The 16720-nt window shown below is 38.0% G+C and overlaps 1 protein-coding gene across 1 annotated transcript; it reads left to right on the top strand.

Moving 5' to 3' along the window:
* Nucleotides 1-84: 84 nt before the first annotated feature.
* Nucleotides 85-16519, top strand: LOC112140689 (monoglyceride lipase; the record flags this gene model as incomplete). The annotated part of the gene is given in 4 exon segments (XM_024263703.2): nt 85-608; nt 7603-7739; nt 15769-15879; nt 16430-16519. Coding segments are annotated over 3 exon segments (309 nt in total), but the record flags the coding sequence as incomplete, so codon positions are not given.
* Nucleotides 16520-16720: the final 201 nt, after the last annotated feature.

Consider the following 16720-nt stretch of genomic DNA (forward strand, 5'->3'; position numbering starts at 1 on the left):
CCAGCATGACTTCATGGCATCTTGCAGCAGCTCTTTCGGTTGGCACTGTACAATTTCGCTTGTGCGTTCCTTCACTGGGTTTCTGGGTTACTTTTTGTTTCGCTGGCTTCCCCGTGTCTGTCATGTTTTGGGCAGACAGGGATCTGCAGCAGACAGATGGATGATAGCTTTGATCTGTGAGCACACAGTCGTCATCGCGCTCAACCTGCTCTTCCTCAGCCATTCTTCTGTCATTGCTCATCTTGATTCCTGTCACCAACTCACAAATGCACAGTCAGACGAATCCGTGAGGCACCGAGTTATAAAAAAGTGTTGGTGGTGAAATGTCAAATTTCTCTGCTTTGAACAGATTTGACTGTCAGTAAACCAAGTGAGAGCTTGTTTATTTATTTATTTATTTTTTGGAGAAAACTCTGATTTTTCTTGTGTTTGTGAAGAGAAAATGTAAAAAATCTCACTTTTTGTTTTCATTTTTTGCTTTTTTTCTCTTTTTGTTCACAGGGCTTTGGTGTTTATTGTTCATGGGGCTGGTGAGCACTGTGGGCCATATGACGAGATTGCACAGAGACTGAAGGAACTGTCCCTGCTGGTATTTGCACATGATCACGGTGAGTGATGCATGCATATCACAGGACTGTAATCACATGCATACATTTCCACCCACACTCATATTGTGCCTTATTAGCTCTTTGTATGAGCTCACAGAAATCCCCCCAGTCCTTCTAAAATGTTCAGTGAACTAATCATACTAGGAAACATAATCACTGAAGAAATCCTGCTGGTTTTGGCTGCAAACAGCTTTTAAGAAATCTGCATGGCTCACAACAGAGACCCGTTTGTTTAATATCCAGACTGAAAGAAAGATTTTCCTGCCTGACTGAGACACCTTTCTAATAAATTCAGTCAGTTAGGTTGAGGTATATAATATTTGTAAAATCCCTTTTCTGACACTTTTTTTCTCTTTTGTGACTACATAGCAAAAAGAAGTGGCCCAAAAATAGGAAAAAAACACAAATCTTGAAAAGAAAGCCACCAAAAAGTTGTAAAATTATCTGTCCTTGCAGCAAAATATTTTACTTAAAAAATATTATAAAATCTAGAAACAAAAAGTTCCACACAAGCATTCAAAGAGGGTTTCCTGNTGACCCCAGAGGGAATTAAGGAGATTTAGAAAATAGATGGAAAGGATTTTATCTGAAAATGACATTTTTAACTAGTCCAAAAAGTGTCATATCTCGGTCCGGATTAGATTTTTCTTTTTTTATGGAAAAAAATACAAACCCACTTTTTTTCTTTTTCAATTGACCTTAATGCTCAAAACTGCATGTGACTAAAGGACAGCCTGTTCAAGTTCTAAAAGAAATGAAAGAAGACAAAGAGAAGAAAAAAGGAAGCTGGTTTAGAAAAACAGTCTTTACTTTTTGTCCCGTAAGTTGAAGAAGTAAGGTCTCATGAAATGTGCAGTGAAGTCAAACACTGCTACAACAGGCAGCAGCTGCTGAGCATCTCAAAGCATGATTACTTTCTTTATGGCGTTATGCTGGATTGTTCTGTTGGCAGCAGCTGACAGAGCATCAGCACTTTGTTAAACCAAAAACATCCTTCAATTATCTTTTCTGAATTGTATCTTGATTATTTATAATTGAACAATCAAAACACAATCATAATTTTCCAAAAAGAACACAGAGGTGCCAGCAAAAGCCTTAGTTTATCACAGATAGTTGCTCTCAAGAGTTCAGAGACATTAATAAAAAAAATATGATTAATTTTCACCTTATTTATTGGATTTCTTAAGCATAAGCTAAAGCACTGCACCACGGGGCGGCCGTGGTGCAGTGGTAGGGCGGTCGACTCCTGATCAGAAGTGAGTGGGTTCGACTCCCGCCGTGCCCATGTGTCGAAGTGTCCCCGAATTGCCTCTGGTGGGAGGTTGGCGCCAGTGTTCGGCAGCGGAGCCACCACCAGTGTGTGAATGGGTGAATGGGTCTGTGACCGTGAAGCGCTTTGGGCCCTCGAAGGAGGGTAGAAAGGTCTATACAAGTAAACGCCATTTACCATAATTTTCAACGTTACCTTGATACTTCATTGTAATGAACCATATAAATATGTTTTACTTTACTATTACACTCCTTCAGTTTGGTNAGGAGGGTAGAAAGCGCTATACAAGTATACGCCATTTACCATAATAAATTAAACGCATTTTTTTCAAATTTTATTTATTTATTTTTTTTGAGTCCCGGAAATGTTTTATTTTGAAAATCAACCGAGTTTTCTTAATTACCTTGAGTAGTAAAATCCTACGCAGCCACAAAAAGGTTTGGGACCACTGCTTTAAAGCAAAGCTTTCTGAGCTTTTAAAAGAAAAATGCATGTGTCATTCTTGACCTGACTGTACCAATCTTGATTAACCCTTTAATTATTGTCATACTGTTCATTTTGAGTGTATTTTATTTCTACTCTATTTTTTTAACTGTATTTTATGTACTTATGTGGATGCCTTTTGGCCCATGTCTCCCTTGAAAAAGAGATCTAATCTCAATGGGATTTCCTGGTAAAATAAAGGTTAAATCAATAAAAATAAATAAGGTTAGGGTACCAGTACCGGGTTAGGGTTAGGGTACCAGTCCGCATCCTGATGGTTAAGGACCCCTAACTTAGGTTTGCATTTTTTCTGTCTGTGGTTCCAAAATAGCAGTAAAAAGAGTCATATCTGACGTTGATGCAGACATGTAAAGTTGGTAAACGAAATATAAAGTTTGAATCAGTGAACTATCTCGTCAAGGATTGCAAAGCTTAGGACTTCAATTGTTCTTTCTCTTGTTGCTTTGCCCCGACCTCGCAATTCCTGGCCAATGACTGAAGAAATCTTTAGTTTTGAGGTTTTGTTTACAAGCTTTAGTTTGAAACAGAAATCTCCAGTGGATGCCAGTCTGAATACAGACTACTAAACAAAAGGTCTGGGCCAAAATTGGGCCAAATTAGGCAGACTGGGTCCAGACCAACGGGCTTTTCCAGTCTGAATACACCCAAAATGATTGTTTACAAAATAGTAACAATGAAGGTCAGTCTAACTTCTCAACATTTCCAGGGCGTAAAGACAATATCCTTAAATACAGTGCAATTTGAGTTTTTTTAGGGTCTTAAATCTATGGAGGAAAATAATTCATTTCAATAATAATGTCCTTAGTTGTAGATACTAGCTCCTAATGAGACAAAATATCTTGACTGCTGAGTAAAGCTTGGAAAGGTGTAGAGCAAAGATAAGTTAAAACTATTTAAAACCTAGTAAAATATCTTCAGTATCTAAGAAAAAAAGGTTTGAAATTATTGAAAGTATCAAATAGTTTAGAGTTTATTATTTCAGTGTCTTCAGTGATGATGTTTTATGAAAATCTTGAGTAAATTAGTTAATATTCTAAATGTATATGTGTTTCTGTGCTTCTCAGCAAGATGAGTTCAGTTCTGAAACACTGAAAGTCAGTGGAAGATCTGGAAAATCCCAGCAGGAGAAATGACCACCGTTTTGTTTGTGCTCTGTTTGTTCTAGCATGTTTGTAATTGTATTCAGCATCTGACAACAATCCCGGAAAAGGCAAATGCCGCCACAAAGATTGTTTTGGCTGACATTTACATCCCCATCACCCAAGAGAGTTTGGATGAATGTAAATAGAAAACAGAATGTGCCTGTTACTGCTGAAATGTGACGTGTTTTTTTGGAATTAGATGCTAAAAAGTTTGGTTATTGAGCTTGTTCTAACTAAATCATTCAAAAAAGTATATATTTTTAATATATTTGAGCTTACTCTGCATACAATACAAAGGGGCTGTCGAGGTAATGGGAGGCAAATGAGTTGTATTTACAGCAGGGTTTACATTCTATTAAATGCTGTGTCCATGGAAACAGACATGACCTTAAATGAGGGTTGGGTTGCTTTTTTCAAAATACTAATTTCCACCATAGATTTTCAATAAGCTAATAATCTCTGGTCCAAATATATGATGAATAAGAAAAACAAATCCAGTTCATGCAGCCAGCCAACACTGAAAAAGAGAAATGTTGGATCAATTAACAAAAGCTCTGTAATGTCAAATTTCTGCAGATCAGGACTTCAAAAGAGCGCAGATCCTAGTTTGGCGGGTTGGTCCTTTTTTTTGTTGCACCATGATCTTCTTTGATACCACAGAAATTTGTGAAGTTCCACGACTGCAGCAGGTACTGAGGAGAAGGAATGAGAGAACAGAGTAACAAGGTCTCATCTGTGCAGTCGGGTAAATATTTACCGCCGCGTGGATCTCATTGAAGAGCGCAGAGAGGCAATATAAAGTAGAGTGAATGGCTCCAGCTATTCACGTAGGAGCAGTTAGCTCATTTACTTCTAGTAAGATGTCACGCGGTTAAATGTAAAATCCTTAAGTGGAACAGGTCTCTATGGACCCCAGCTTTCTTCTGGATCTCTTTCACACTCACACACAATCACACTCCAGACCCAAACACACACAGCCTTGGGCAGATCTCTTTATAGAGTTCAGCAACTGAAATCGTTTCTACCTTTTCTCCTGTGTATTTCTTTCTAATTGAAGAGCTTTAAAGTGTTTATTTTATCCACTCTGCCCAGACGAGGNGATACTAGCTCCTAATGAGACAAAATATCTTGACTGCTGAGTAAATCTCGGAAAGGTGTAGAGCAAAGATAAGTTAAAACTATTTAAAACCTAGTAAAATATCTGTGTATTATTTCAGTGTCTTCAGTGATGATGTTTTATGAAAATTTTGAATAAATTAGTTAATATTCTAAACGTATATGTGTCTCTGTGCTTCTCAGCAACATGAGTTCAGTTCTGAAACACTGAAAGTCAGTGGAAGATCTGGAAAATCCCAGCAGGAGAAATGACCACCGTTTTGTTTGTGCTCTGTTTGTTCTAGCATGTTTGTAATTGTATTCAGCATCTGACAACAATCCCGGAAAAGGCAAATGCCGCCACAAAGATTGTTTTGGCTGACATTTACATCCCCATCACCCAAGAGAGTTTGGATGAATGTAAATAGAAAACAGAATGTGCCTGTTACTGCTGAAATGTGACGTGTTTTTTTGGAATTAGATGCTAAAAAGTTTGGTTATTGAGCTTGTTCTAACTAAATCATTCAAAAAAGTATATATTTTTAATATATTTGAGCTTACTCTGCATACAATACAAAGGGGCTGTCGAGGTAATGGGAGGCAAATGAGTTGTATTTACAGCAGGGTTTACATTCTATTAAATGCTGTGTCCATGGAAACAGACATGACCTTAAATGAGGGTTGTGTTGCTTTTTTCAAAATACTAATTTCCACCATAGATTTTCAATAAGCTAATAATCTCTGGTCCAAATATATGATGAATAAGAAAAACAAATCCAGTTCATGCAGCCAGCCAACACTGAAAAAGAGAAATGTTGGATCAATTAACAAAAGCTCTGTAATGTCAAATTTCTGCAGATCAGGACTTCAAAAGAGCGCAGATCCTAGTTTGGCGGGTTGGTCCTTTTTTTTGTTGCACCATGATCTTCTTTGATACCACAGAAATTTGTGAAGTTCCACGACTGCAGCAGGTACTGAGGAGAAGGAATGAGAGAACAGAGTAACAAGGTCTCATCTGTGCAGTCGGCTAAATATTTACCGCCGCGTGGATCTCATTGAAGAGCGCAGAGAGGCAATATAAAGTAGAGTGAATGGCTCCAGCTATTCACGTAGGAGCAGTTAGCTCATTTACTTCTAGTAAGATGTCACGCGGTTAAATGTAAAATCCTTAAGTGGAACAGGTCTCTATGGACCCCAGCTTTCTTCTGGATCTCTTTCACACTCACACACAATCACACTCCAGACCCAAACACACACAGCCTTGGGCAGATCTCTTTATAGAGTTCAGCAACTGAAATCGTTTCTACCTTTTCTCCTGTGTATTTCTTTCTAATTGAAGAGCTTTAAAGTGTTTATTTTATCCACTCTGCCCAGACGAGGAGGTTTTGCTTTACTTCTCGCTGCATTTAAGAACACCTTATATAGTGTTTCAGTCTTATTGACTGACTGAAACGTTGGCTTAAAATGTACAAAGGTTTTTTTTTTGTTGTATTTACAAAGGTTTTTTAATTACTTTTGTAATCATTCTTAATTCAGACACTGTTTGTAGGCAAACATCTTTATTCAGAAGCATGTCTAGAAGTTTGTACTCTGGTATACGCCTCAAACTAGTCAAATTACTGCTGCTCTATTTAAGGAGGAGCGAAAACTTTTACTGAAACCACTTTCAGAAAGGAAATGAGCAGCATGTAAAACCACCTTCTTCCTGCAGAACGAACACGAATATGTTCCCAGCTATGCTTTGCACAACATGAAGCCAAATTTGATCAGAAATTTTGTTAAAAATTTAATTAGATTTGACAAGGAAAATAAAAACGAGAGCATTGGTGATCATGTGGTCTATCTTTTAGCGAATGACAGGTGCATTAAAATGCTAATTTGAACTGATTTAATCAAAACACTTTTTTTTGTCTAAATTGATAGAAGATATACAACTTTTTTTTTTTTATTATTTCAGACAGACTTCTTCCCAGTATTGTTTTGGATATTTTGTCAAATCCAAATAATCTAAATATATATAAAGCAGCTTGTATTGCCTTCTCCTTTCATTAAATTATCATTCTAGTACATCAAAAAATTGGTTACCAAGGAAATAATGACCAACTTCTCTAGAAAAACCAATCATAAGCTGTGCCCATGTAAGTTTATAGCATCAGATGTCTCAAAATATAAGTGTGTGCCACTAAAGTCTGACCGTTTTAATCAGTTTTAAGGATCTGTGGAGGGTGAAGCTGCAGATCTGCTGCAGGGCTTTGACTCTGCAACTGCAAGTGGTTATTGATTTTTTTCTTCATTCTTTGTCACTGTCTCTTTAGTTTAAGGGTCTGAAAAAATAAAATGCACAAACTCCCTGCTGCATGGATGCATGCAGAACACACACTTATTAAGGTTGTTAGCTAAAAGGTGTGAGTTATACATGTTGTAAATGTAAATTAGGAGCTGCTGCTACTGGTCTGGCGGTTGTCATGGCAGCGTATGCGAGCAATGCAGAGAGCATGAGAACACTTACATGCATGTGCATACAAACATACATGCTCTCCTCTGTGACGGGGGCTAAAATGGGCTTGCTTGAGAATACAGAAGACAAAATAAAAGGCAGATTAAATTAATTAGTGTGACACATCATTATCATATCCATCCATTTATTGTCTATAAAGCTGTTTCCAGCGTGAACCACAGCTCTTCTCCAGTCTGGGTCCCTCTCATGCTGCTGCATACATTTGTAAGCGTTAATATGCTTTGTTTGGAAATGTTCCTAATTAAAGTCTGTTCCCGGTGTGTTCAGTTTGCTGTTTTCCTGTTGGTGTTCTCCTGGCTCCTGTTAATTGCCACAGCTGTTTTTCATTAGTCCTAATTGTCCCTCCACATTTGGTATTGGCTTCTGTTTTCAACATATTATCTTTTTTTATTTTTATTTTTTATTTTATCATGACTTTTCTCTTCTGCTGTCATTAATCCACTCCTCCTCTTCTTCTTTTCACAGTTGGTCATGGTCAGAGTGAAGGAGAACGGATGAACATCAAAGACTTTCAGATTTACATCAGAGACTCCTGGCAGCACATCGACCTCATGAAGTCCCGCCACCCCGATCTTCCCGTCTTTATCGTTGGCCACTCCATGGTAGGATGCTCTCTGCTCCGTCAGCTTAGATGAGTGTTTAGTGATCTATATACTTTACTGGCTAGGCATTTAGTTTATGAGAGTTTTGGTCAAAAGTAAATCTTCAAAATTTTCAAACATTAAAGAATCCTTTACTACACTGTAAAAAGAAGTAGCCTAAAATTAGAAGAACACTGCTTTTTGGAAAAAATCAATTATCTATTCATGTAACAGGTTATTTTGCTTAGCAAAAAACCTTATAATAAAATTTTAATATCTAAAAACAAGCAGTTCCAAACAAACTTTCAAGAGAGAAAAATAAGCTAAAAAAGCTCAAAGTTTAAAAAAAAAAATGAAATGGAATATTATATAAACTAATAATAGTTTTTTTTGCTAGTTATAGTTCCCACGTATTTTTTTTATATATGTTTTGAGTTTTTGTACCAAATTGTAGTTCATGTTGATTACTGTAACATTTATTTAGTGTAATGAGGGGAAATGACTAATTTTAGTACAAAAATTGAAAAAAAAATGAGAAAATTGTCTCAGTACAAATCTAAAACTAGAACATAAATCTTTTTTTTTTTCCAAAGGAAGTGACAAAAAATGTCAGTCTCACTTGTCACCATTTACTCAACTTTAAAATAACATCCTTAAAATTGAACCAAAAACGTTTTGATTCTTAAAGTTCCCTATGACTATTTTTATTTTATTTTTTTTAATTTAAAAAAGTTCCTTAATAGTGTTTTAATTTTGATTATGAAGTTTTAAACCAAAATCCCACAACCTAAATCTCTCCTCTGAGGGGGCGTGTCTTTTGGAGCTGAGCAGCTCCGCCCCTGACCTCCCGTCTGATTATGATAGCTCTGTGTCTCACTAGCATAAATCTTCACCGCTGCTACATAAAAACATCCATCAATATGGGTAATGTCCAGCTGTATGGTTCTGATCCGGATGTCATCTGGGGCGAGGAAGTGAAGATCTTCATGGACAGAACTTCCTCCAAAATCCTGATTCTTTCTCCTTCCAGTTCACCAAAGACTCTTTTAGCTTATTATCAATGCATCAACTTAAATGTCAAAAAACAAGATTTTTTATTTTTGCAAGTCTTAAACACTTTACAGTGGAATGTTTTCCCAGTAACTACGTTTTTAGTGCCCACTTTTTTTTTTTGGCCTAACATTTGTTTGCTTTGGCTCTGACAAAGCTCCACGTACATTTTGGGCACAAGGGGCAAATGCCACATCATCTGCATGGGACGAACGGTTCAGGGAAGGTTTACTTTTCCCAGTAAACTGCTCACCTTTCACACATTGACACATATTTCCCTTAAGTAAATAATAAAGATAAATAAAGTCAAGGTTTGCTTAGTACTGAATTCAGTTGAGCTTCACATCAGTTGTGCACAGCTGTAGATAATGAATATCAGCTTGCATCTCTTCTTTTCTCCATGAAAAAAACACAACAACTCTCCAAAAATGTTAGCTATTTCTTTGCTCATTTTATAAGCTTTAGCTTTTAATTGTCATCTTAAGCTGATTGTTAAATCAGTTATTTGTAATAAAAACAAGTAATTCACTTACATTTTATCCATTAAAGATTCTTGGTGCATTCTCAACCAAAGATTTGAGACTTTTTAGATCTCTTCAAAATGAAATGATTAGCTTCCTCTGTAATTAGCCTGGGATCAGAGCTTGTTATTTCTCTGATTGATCACTATCAGATAGCTGACAGGATAGTGACCTTCCGGGTGGAGACCGGAGTCACTGAGGCTCTCATGGACAGAGGGAATGCTCGCAGACCCACAGCCAACACAAGTTAAAATAAATAAATAAATAAAAAAAAAATTAAGTTCAAACCAATTCAGAAACGCCTTTCTATGTGATTTGACTTTTTAAAAATTCCCCAAATATATCAGTGAATTAAACTCTACTTTTTCAAATTTGGGTTTTGGATACATTTAAATGCAGACTATAACTAAAAAAGTGAGGGAAAACATCCCTTTTATCAAACATCACAGCCTGATTATGAGTTACATAATGACACTGACGATTTTGATGATTCTTTTGTTTAGGTTTTAGCTGGAACTTTGCAGCATTTAGCAGCTTTGTACTGGTCAGGATGATGAAGGGATTGTCTCACTGATGAAAACTCGCCTTAAGCAGAGAACAGAGAGCATCAAGCTCGATTTAGTGCTACTGTTTTTGAAGCCAGGAGGCCGGTTATCTTTCTGCACAGCTGTGATTCTAGTGGGCACGAGGTAGTCGAAGCAAAAAACATTTCCCGCCGCCAATTTAACAAGCTTTGCAGAGAAATGGAAATGAGGTTTATAGAAATTAGCCGAGTATTTGTACTCTGGGAAATGCCTGGTAGTCTGATAAGGAAACTCCAATTCATCCTCCAGGATCCTGAAAGGAGCTGGTCCAGAATTCCAAAAAATAACTGCTCAGGATTTTTGGCACCAGTTTAGATTTTTTTATTTTTAAATCACGAGGTAGTTTGATTTGTTGAACCTTTTTATATGAATAACTCTATGTAAGGATCACAGATGAAGACAACAAACATAAACACTGACAATGATGTATGTTCATTTTCATGTAAAATGTAAAACAGTAGAAATCCATCCATCCATCATCTGAACCACTGTTACTAGGTTGCTGGAGCCTATCCAGTTAGGCGTAGGTGGAGTACACCTTGGACAGGTCAAGTCTGCCACAGGGCCACATAATCTCAGATCCAGGGACACTTATCAATCTCCAGATAACATGTTTCTGGACTGTGGGAGAAAACTTTAGTGTCCAGACAGGTTTTTCGACTCTTATGTTTTCATTTAATCGTTTTATCCAATATTTTTACGATTTCTTTGTGCTTAAATTTAAAAGTATTCATAACTGGAACTGCAATATGGTCCTCTCCCTACTCTGAGCTTGAAGCATAATGAAGCATCGCCTCAAATTGTGTTTACAAGCCTCATTTCCCAGCTTCCATGTGTTGTAGTTGCACATCCTGTTTCCATTTTGTGTTTCTTTGCTCTTCCTCTTGTGAGCGTTTCTGTTTGAAAAGCCTTTGCATGCTTTGCTTCAAGATAACACTTTGATGTCAGTTCTTGGGGCCTGTTATGATTGCATTATATTTATTATTGCTTAAATGTCTGTGTCAGTCTGTGGCTTTGAAACTGTGCAACATAGTCTGTCACGTTGACCTATAGCGAGGGACGCCGGAGGAACGGAAGCCATAATCTCAAGGAAGTGCAGCTGATGACTGCAAGGTTGTTTAGCTCATGTTATCTGTCTTGCTATGTCAATTTTTGCAAGATCCCTGCAGTTCCTTTTTTGTTACCACTTTTTAAAGTTCTACTCTAACTATATTTTATTATTTTGTTAAATTGTTCTTTTAATTATATTTATGCAGTTTTTAGCCAAAATAAAAAAGCATGTGTCGACATTTTTAAGACAGTTTCTGCAGAGCGGCAGGAGCTCATTAGAAATTTACTTCTAAATTGTGGCGCAGAAGTTTGCCTCCGCTAATTTCCCATCATCCCTTTGTTTACACTCTCCTGTGCTAGCTTATAGCACCCCACAAACCAAAGCTAAAAATGGAGAGTAATATCGGAGCTTCTGTATCTAGAGCATGGGTGCCCAAAGTGAAGCCCGTGAGCCAAACTTGGCCCGCTAAAGGTTATCTTTTGGCCCGCCAAGTCGTGGCTGCTGAAGGCGCAGAGCGTTTAGTTAAAACCCTTTACCCATCTCCCATTGATTCTCTATGGTGGTCCAAAACGCTATGGCTGTAATTTGCTTTCAGCTTTCGGGTGGCGCTGTTAGCACTTTCTTTGCCTGAGGCTTTGGGTGAAACAACCCACATGTGAGCCAGCCCTGGGCTTTTTTTGTGTTAGAAATTCCCAAGAACATTCACGGTCACTTCCGATGCTTTTAGCTGCCTTTTTTTAGCTAGCCAAGATGGAGCGACAACAGCAAACGGATAAAGTCAAAAGACAAACTCCACGTCTCTCATTAGGATCCCAGTTTGCTTTTCATTGGAAGAAAGTTTGTTTTAGCTTGCTTGTTTTTCAACTAAAAATGACCAGTTAGGCCTTGATGTTAAAGGTTTCAAAGACAAATGTTATTCACTTTTTATTCTTACTAATTTGTGTTACCTTAATGAATACAAAATCAGAATAAATACAATAAACCATATTCTTTATTTTCTCCTTTTAGTTCATGGCATGCAAAAAATGCTTTATATGGCCCACAGACCGGGATCCCATTTAGATTTTGTCCCTTTGAGCAAAAACGTTTGGGCACCCCTGATCTAGACATACAGTTTTGATCCAGATTCCAGCTCAGACGAGGAAAATGAAGACATTAATAGATGTATTTTTCAAGTGAATGCATCAGAATTAGGAGTAGTGAGATTTTGGATCGCCCATGAAAGTTGCTCGTCACAAACCTGAGCTTTTTCAAGCCATGGGTTTTCATCTGCTCCCGATCCAACACGATTTGAATTATGAAATCCTCAGAAATGCAGTTTTATTCTTAAATTATATGATGCATGTCCTCTGTCATTAGAAAAATGCTACTAGAACATGTTAAAAACACAGTTTTCATTGGAGTGGTTCTTTAAAATCTACACTTCAGTTTTTAAATCCTCCGGTAGTCTTTTATATATTTGAAAAAAAATAATTGTTACCCATTTTTAGTTCATGCTATCGGTAACAGTAATTGTTTTTTTGGTTTATCCAGGCCTTATTTGAAGTCGTCCATTTGGTGTAATTAAAGCTATCTTGAAATGGTCTTCAACCCTTTTCCCTCAGCAGCTAACGCCCTGTTTGTTTTCCGGCTCTCCCTGCCCGACTCACTGATACACGGACCAGATGACTCCAGGATTGTGATACACTGATCCCAAGAGAAAAGGCGATAATTGCTGGAAAACAAGCAACATATTAGTTTTTATGTTTCAATGCTTCAATGATTGTTTTGTTGTATTATTCTCCTTAAAATAGGCAATCACTAATATTTATTTAGATTTAAAGCCAACTGTTTAGTGGATTCAGATTTAGCTTTTCTAAATATGCTACCCTCTCTGTAGTAATCCCAGTCCAACTTCTGAGATATGAATATAAAAGCTGTGTAATACTTCTGATTTCTCCATGTCAGCTCCTTGGGCGATTTTTCAAGTCCAAACGCTTTTAGAGTTTAGCTGGACAATACCGCCATTCATCCTTTGACAAGCTCAGAGACAGAGAGCATAAGGAGGCCTCTCATCAACCACTGAAAAGGCCTCACTGTCTCTCGCTCTGCCCAGTGCATAAAAATAAATACAATAAGCAACGAAAAATGTTAACCTCTGAGTCATGGTGCAGTTGGATGTTTTGTTTTGAAGAAGGATCGGGATAAAAATGACAGGAAACAGATTCATCTGGGAAATACTTCTTTTTTTTTTCTTTTTCTGATAAGTGTGTGTTTGCATTCAAGAAGCACAGTTGGAACGTGGAGCTTGTCCTCAATGCTTTCTGGTGGGAAATGTTCTGTCTCTTTTCATGAGATAGGCTCACTGCTGGCCTCAAGCTGATGAATATTCACATGACTTACAAAGAGCGTTCACATAAACAAACTTGAGGCCAATTAGTTTCCAAAAAAGAGGAGTGTTGGGGACAGATTTATCCTCTCACAGTCCCCGCTCTTGTGGGTCTGCCCTTCACTCTTCACTCCCAAGGGAAGAAGGCCTCTCACCGCCACCGTCCTGATAAACCCCTATCAGAGTGAATCCTAAGGCCACGGCGTGACCTTGTGGCGGTACGGACAGGCTGCTTAACTCCATAAGCCTCAGTGTCAGAACACTATACGGTCTGTTTAGAATAACAACAAAAAAGGGTGGAAACTCGCGCTGAGCCGAACAAAAGGTGGATTGTTTTGTGTTATGTCTGACCTTTGGGTAGTTTTCTACTGATCTTTGCTGATTTTTACCTTTCACCCAGTTTGCTGAGACCTTCTGAAGGTCTTCTGTAACAGGAGACACGAGACCTGTTCCCATGAAGGCTAAACAAATTAGCTTCATTTTTTATTTTTTTATTTATTTTATCTTAGGTGCAACTAGTGGCAGAGCTAGAACATCTCATGTGGGGGTCAGAAAATTTTGGAAGGATGGCAAATGAGAATGGCAGAATGGACGCCCATTACAAATGAAAGGATCAAAAACTATTTCATTATTGTTAAAAGAACTACTGTTTTCATATTTTTAACTGATGTGCTTCTATCAATGCTTAATAAACTTGAATTGATTATTTTTTTTAATTCGTTGTCAATAATAGAAGTAATATTTACTCAAAAATCAAGGGGCGAATGGGGTGGCAAAGCTTTTTGCTTTGGGGGGAAAACTGCCCCCCTTTGGCTCACTGTGGCTCCACCCCTATTGCAAACTAAAAAAACCTTTGACTCTGAAGGAAGAAAACAATGAACTTTTACATCATGTAGAAGCAACCAGCTCAGTGGCCTTGTGGGACAGTGTCTGCTCTGAGATTGGAAGGCCGTGAGTTCAAATCCCGGCTGAGACATACCAAAGACTCCTAAAATGGGACCCAGTGCCTCTCTGCTTGGCAATAAGGTTCAACCAAATGGTTCCCGAGCGCGGCTGTGTCTGTAGCTCACCGCTCCCCCTGGGGATTGGTCAAATGCAGAGACCAAATTTCACACACTGCGGTGCATGACAATTAATGGAACTTTAACATAATGTAGTAGCAACACTGAAAAGACTTCTGCTTCTTCAATAAAAATAGTTCATGTAAAGCTTTACCGTAAGCCAAATCCGAATTCTCCCCTTATCCCATCATTTAGCCCTCCAAACAGAGACATATGGAAAAATAGTGTCTTCAGATCCAAATGTTGCTAACCCCCGTTGACATCGTCAATAGTCACCAGTCATCTTCGTTAGCGGTTAGCTAGAAACCACATAACATCACCAGTTTTATAACTTTAAAAGTCATGCTAAAACAAAAAGTGCTTCAGAGCGCACCCACTGAAAGATTTCTCTAAATATCTCGTTTAGCCTACTGGCGGAGGGATGCACAGCGCTAAGTCCCTACACCTTCCCCTTAAAAAAAACGCTTTCGGACACCACTAAAGCTTCAAATGGTCCCATAGTTGGAAGGGAGTAAAAGAATTCAGATTCGGCCTAAAAGTCACATGTTGCTGTTCCAAAACTTGTGCATTATAGTGTGGGGGACTACGGACATTCACGCTTGACCTGATGTTATTTTGGAATATAAAGTGCAGAGATTAAAATTTAGGCAGTTTGTATAACTGACAGGTCCTAAAATGAGATGTTGTTTTGGTGTTTGAGCACTAGGAGGAGCAGAGAGAGATCGAGTGACTGAAGGCGCACATGTAATGGTGAAAGTAATGAGTCCAGAGGGAAGATTGTGATTTTTAAAGAAAATAAATGATTGTTCTCAAAACTTATGCACGTCTTAATGAGCATCATTCAAGAGTGTGCAGCTAAAGACCCACTCTGATCATCTTAGCTATTTCAAAAGTGTTCCTGGTGGTCTTTTGATTATAATTATGCTGTTTTTAGCCATAAAAAAACAAAAAAAAAAACTTTGGTTGTTTTCTAGGACATAGTGTCTGCAGAGGGGTAGTAGTTTATAAAACATTTGCCACTGAGTTGTGGGTGGGATGTTGGCATGGAGCAACCACGCTCCTACTCCCCTCTCTGTTGAGAGTTCTCTGTTAACACTGTTATGTTAGCTTACAGCCCCTTAAACCCCAACTTAACATTACTGATTCAGAACAATTTGAATAAAGAAATACTCAGAAATCCGTAATCATAAGCTCAGTTTCCTCTATACATGTCCTTAATGATGAGAAAAATGCACAAGAACATGTTAAAAACACCAGAAACATGATTTTCCTCTGAGTGGGTCTTTAAGACTGTTTTTTTACGACAAACAAAAGCAGAAATTTATAGACCTGAAAAGAAAAACTCTTTCTCATTATTGAAATAAAGCATTAGCTTGACATTGCAGTTTATAATCTGTTTGTCTTCCTTTTCTTAGGGCGGAGCTATCTCGATCCTGACAGCATGTGAGAGGCCGAGTGAAATAAGTGGAGTGGTTCTGATAGGTCCAATGGTCCAGATGAACCCAGAGTCGGCCACACCGTTCAAGGTAGCACTCTCTACTACCGGCCAATAGACAGGTTTAAAACACCCTGTGTTTTAACCCTTTTAACCCTTACTGTAAGTGTTGAGGCAATTTGCATAATTCCAACGGATTCTGACATAAACAGCCAGCTAATTTACATTGATTGTGTAATCACCTTGCTACTGTTAAGTGTTGCACAGTGGTGCAAAGCTGCTTTTCTCTGGAATTGCGTTGTGTAAACAGTTGAAGAGTTACGGTTGTCAAAAGAATGTCAACACTGGATAAAAAGCTCTGGTGTTAAAGGGTTAGGATGATAGTTAGGCACTTACAACTTGTACTTGAGCAAAACTAACTTTTCCTTCTGTGTTAGCGATGCAGCCATGTCAAAGCCTCGAAAATAAACACGAGTTGGTTTGGTATATTTCTTTATATTTTATATATATATATTTATCTGCAATTTAGACAGTTAAACCACAGAGATACAATTATATCTTACATATGAATTTTGTTGCTTAAAAGTTTTTTTTCTCTTTAAATGGTAGTAAAATATGGTTGTTTCTATCAATGTTTGCAGGTTTTCGTGGCAAAGCTCCTGAACCACATGATGCCGAGCTTGACTCTGGGCTCCATCGAGTCCAAATGGGTCTCACGGGACAAAACACAGGTGGGAGCCAGCTGCACATATATGTGTGTGTTTGAACCTGTTTCTATGTTGTTGTTGCATGTAATGGAATACGCATCAAATACGGATGTTGTACAGAACGGAATGTGTAAGGTCTCATGGGATAAACATGCGTGTCATTATGTGGAGCCTTTTTTGGACAATTCCAGGATGAAGTCCACCCTGAAAAAAAACATGGTGTGT

The sequence above is a fragment of the Oryzias melastigma genome, unplaced genomic scaffold (assembly GCF_002922805.2).
Source record: "Oryzias melastigma strain HK-1 unplaced genomic scaffold, ASM292280v2 sc00596, whole genome shotgun sequence".
In the NCBI taxonomy this organism is placed as follows: domain Eukaryota; kingdom Metazoa; phylum Chordata; class Actinopteri; order Beloniformes; family Adrianichthyidae; genus Oryzias; species Oryzias melastigma.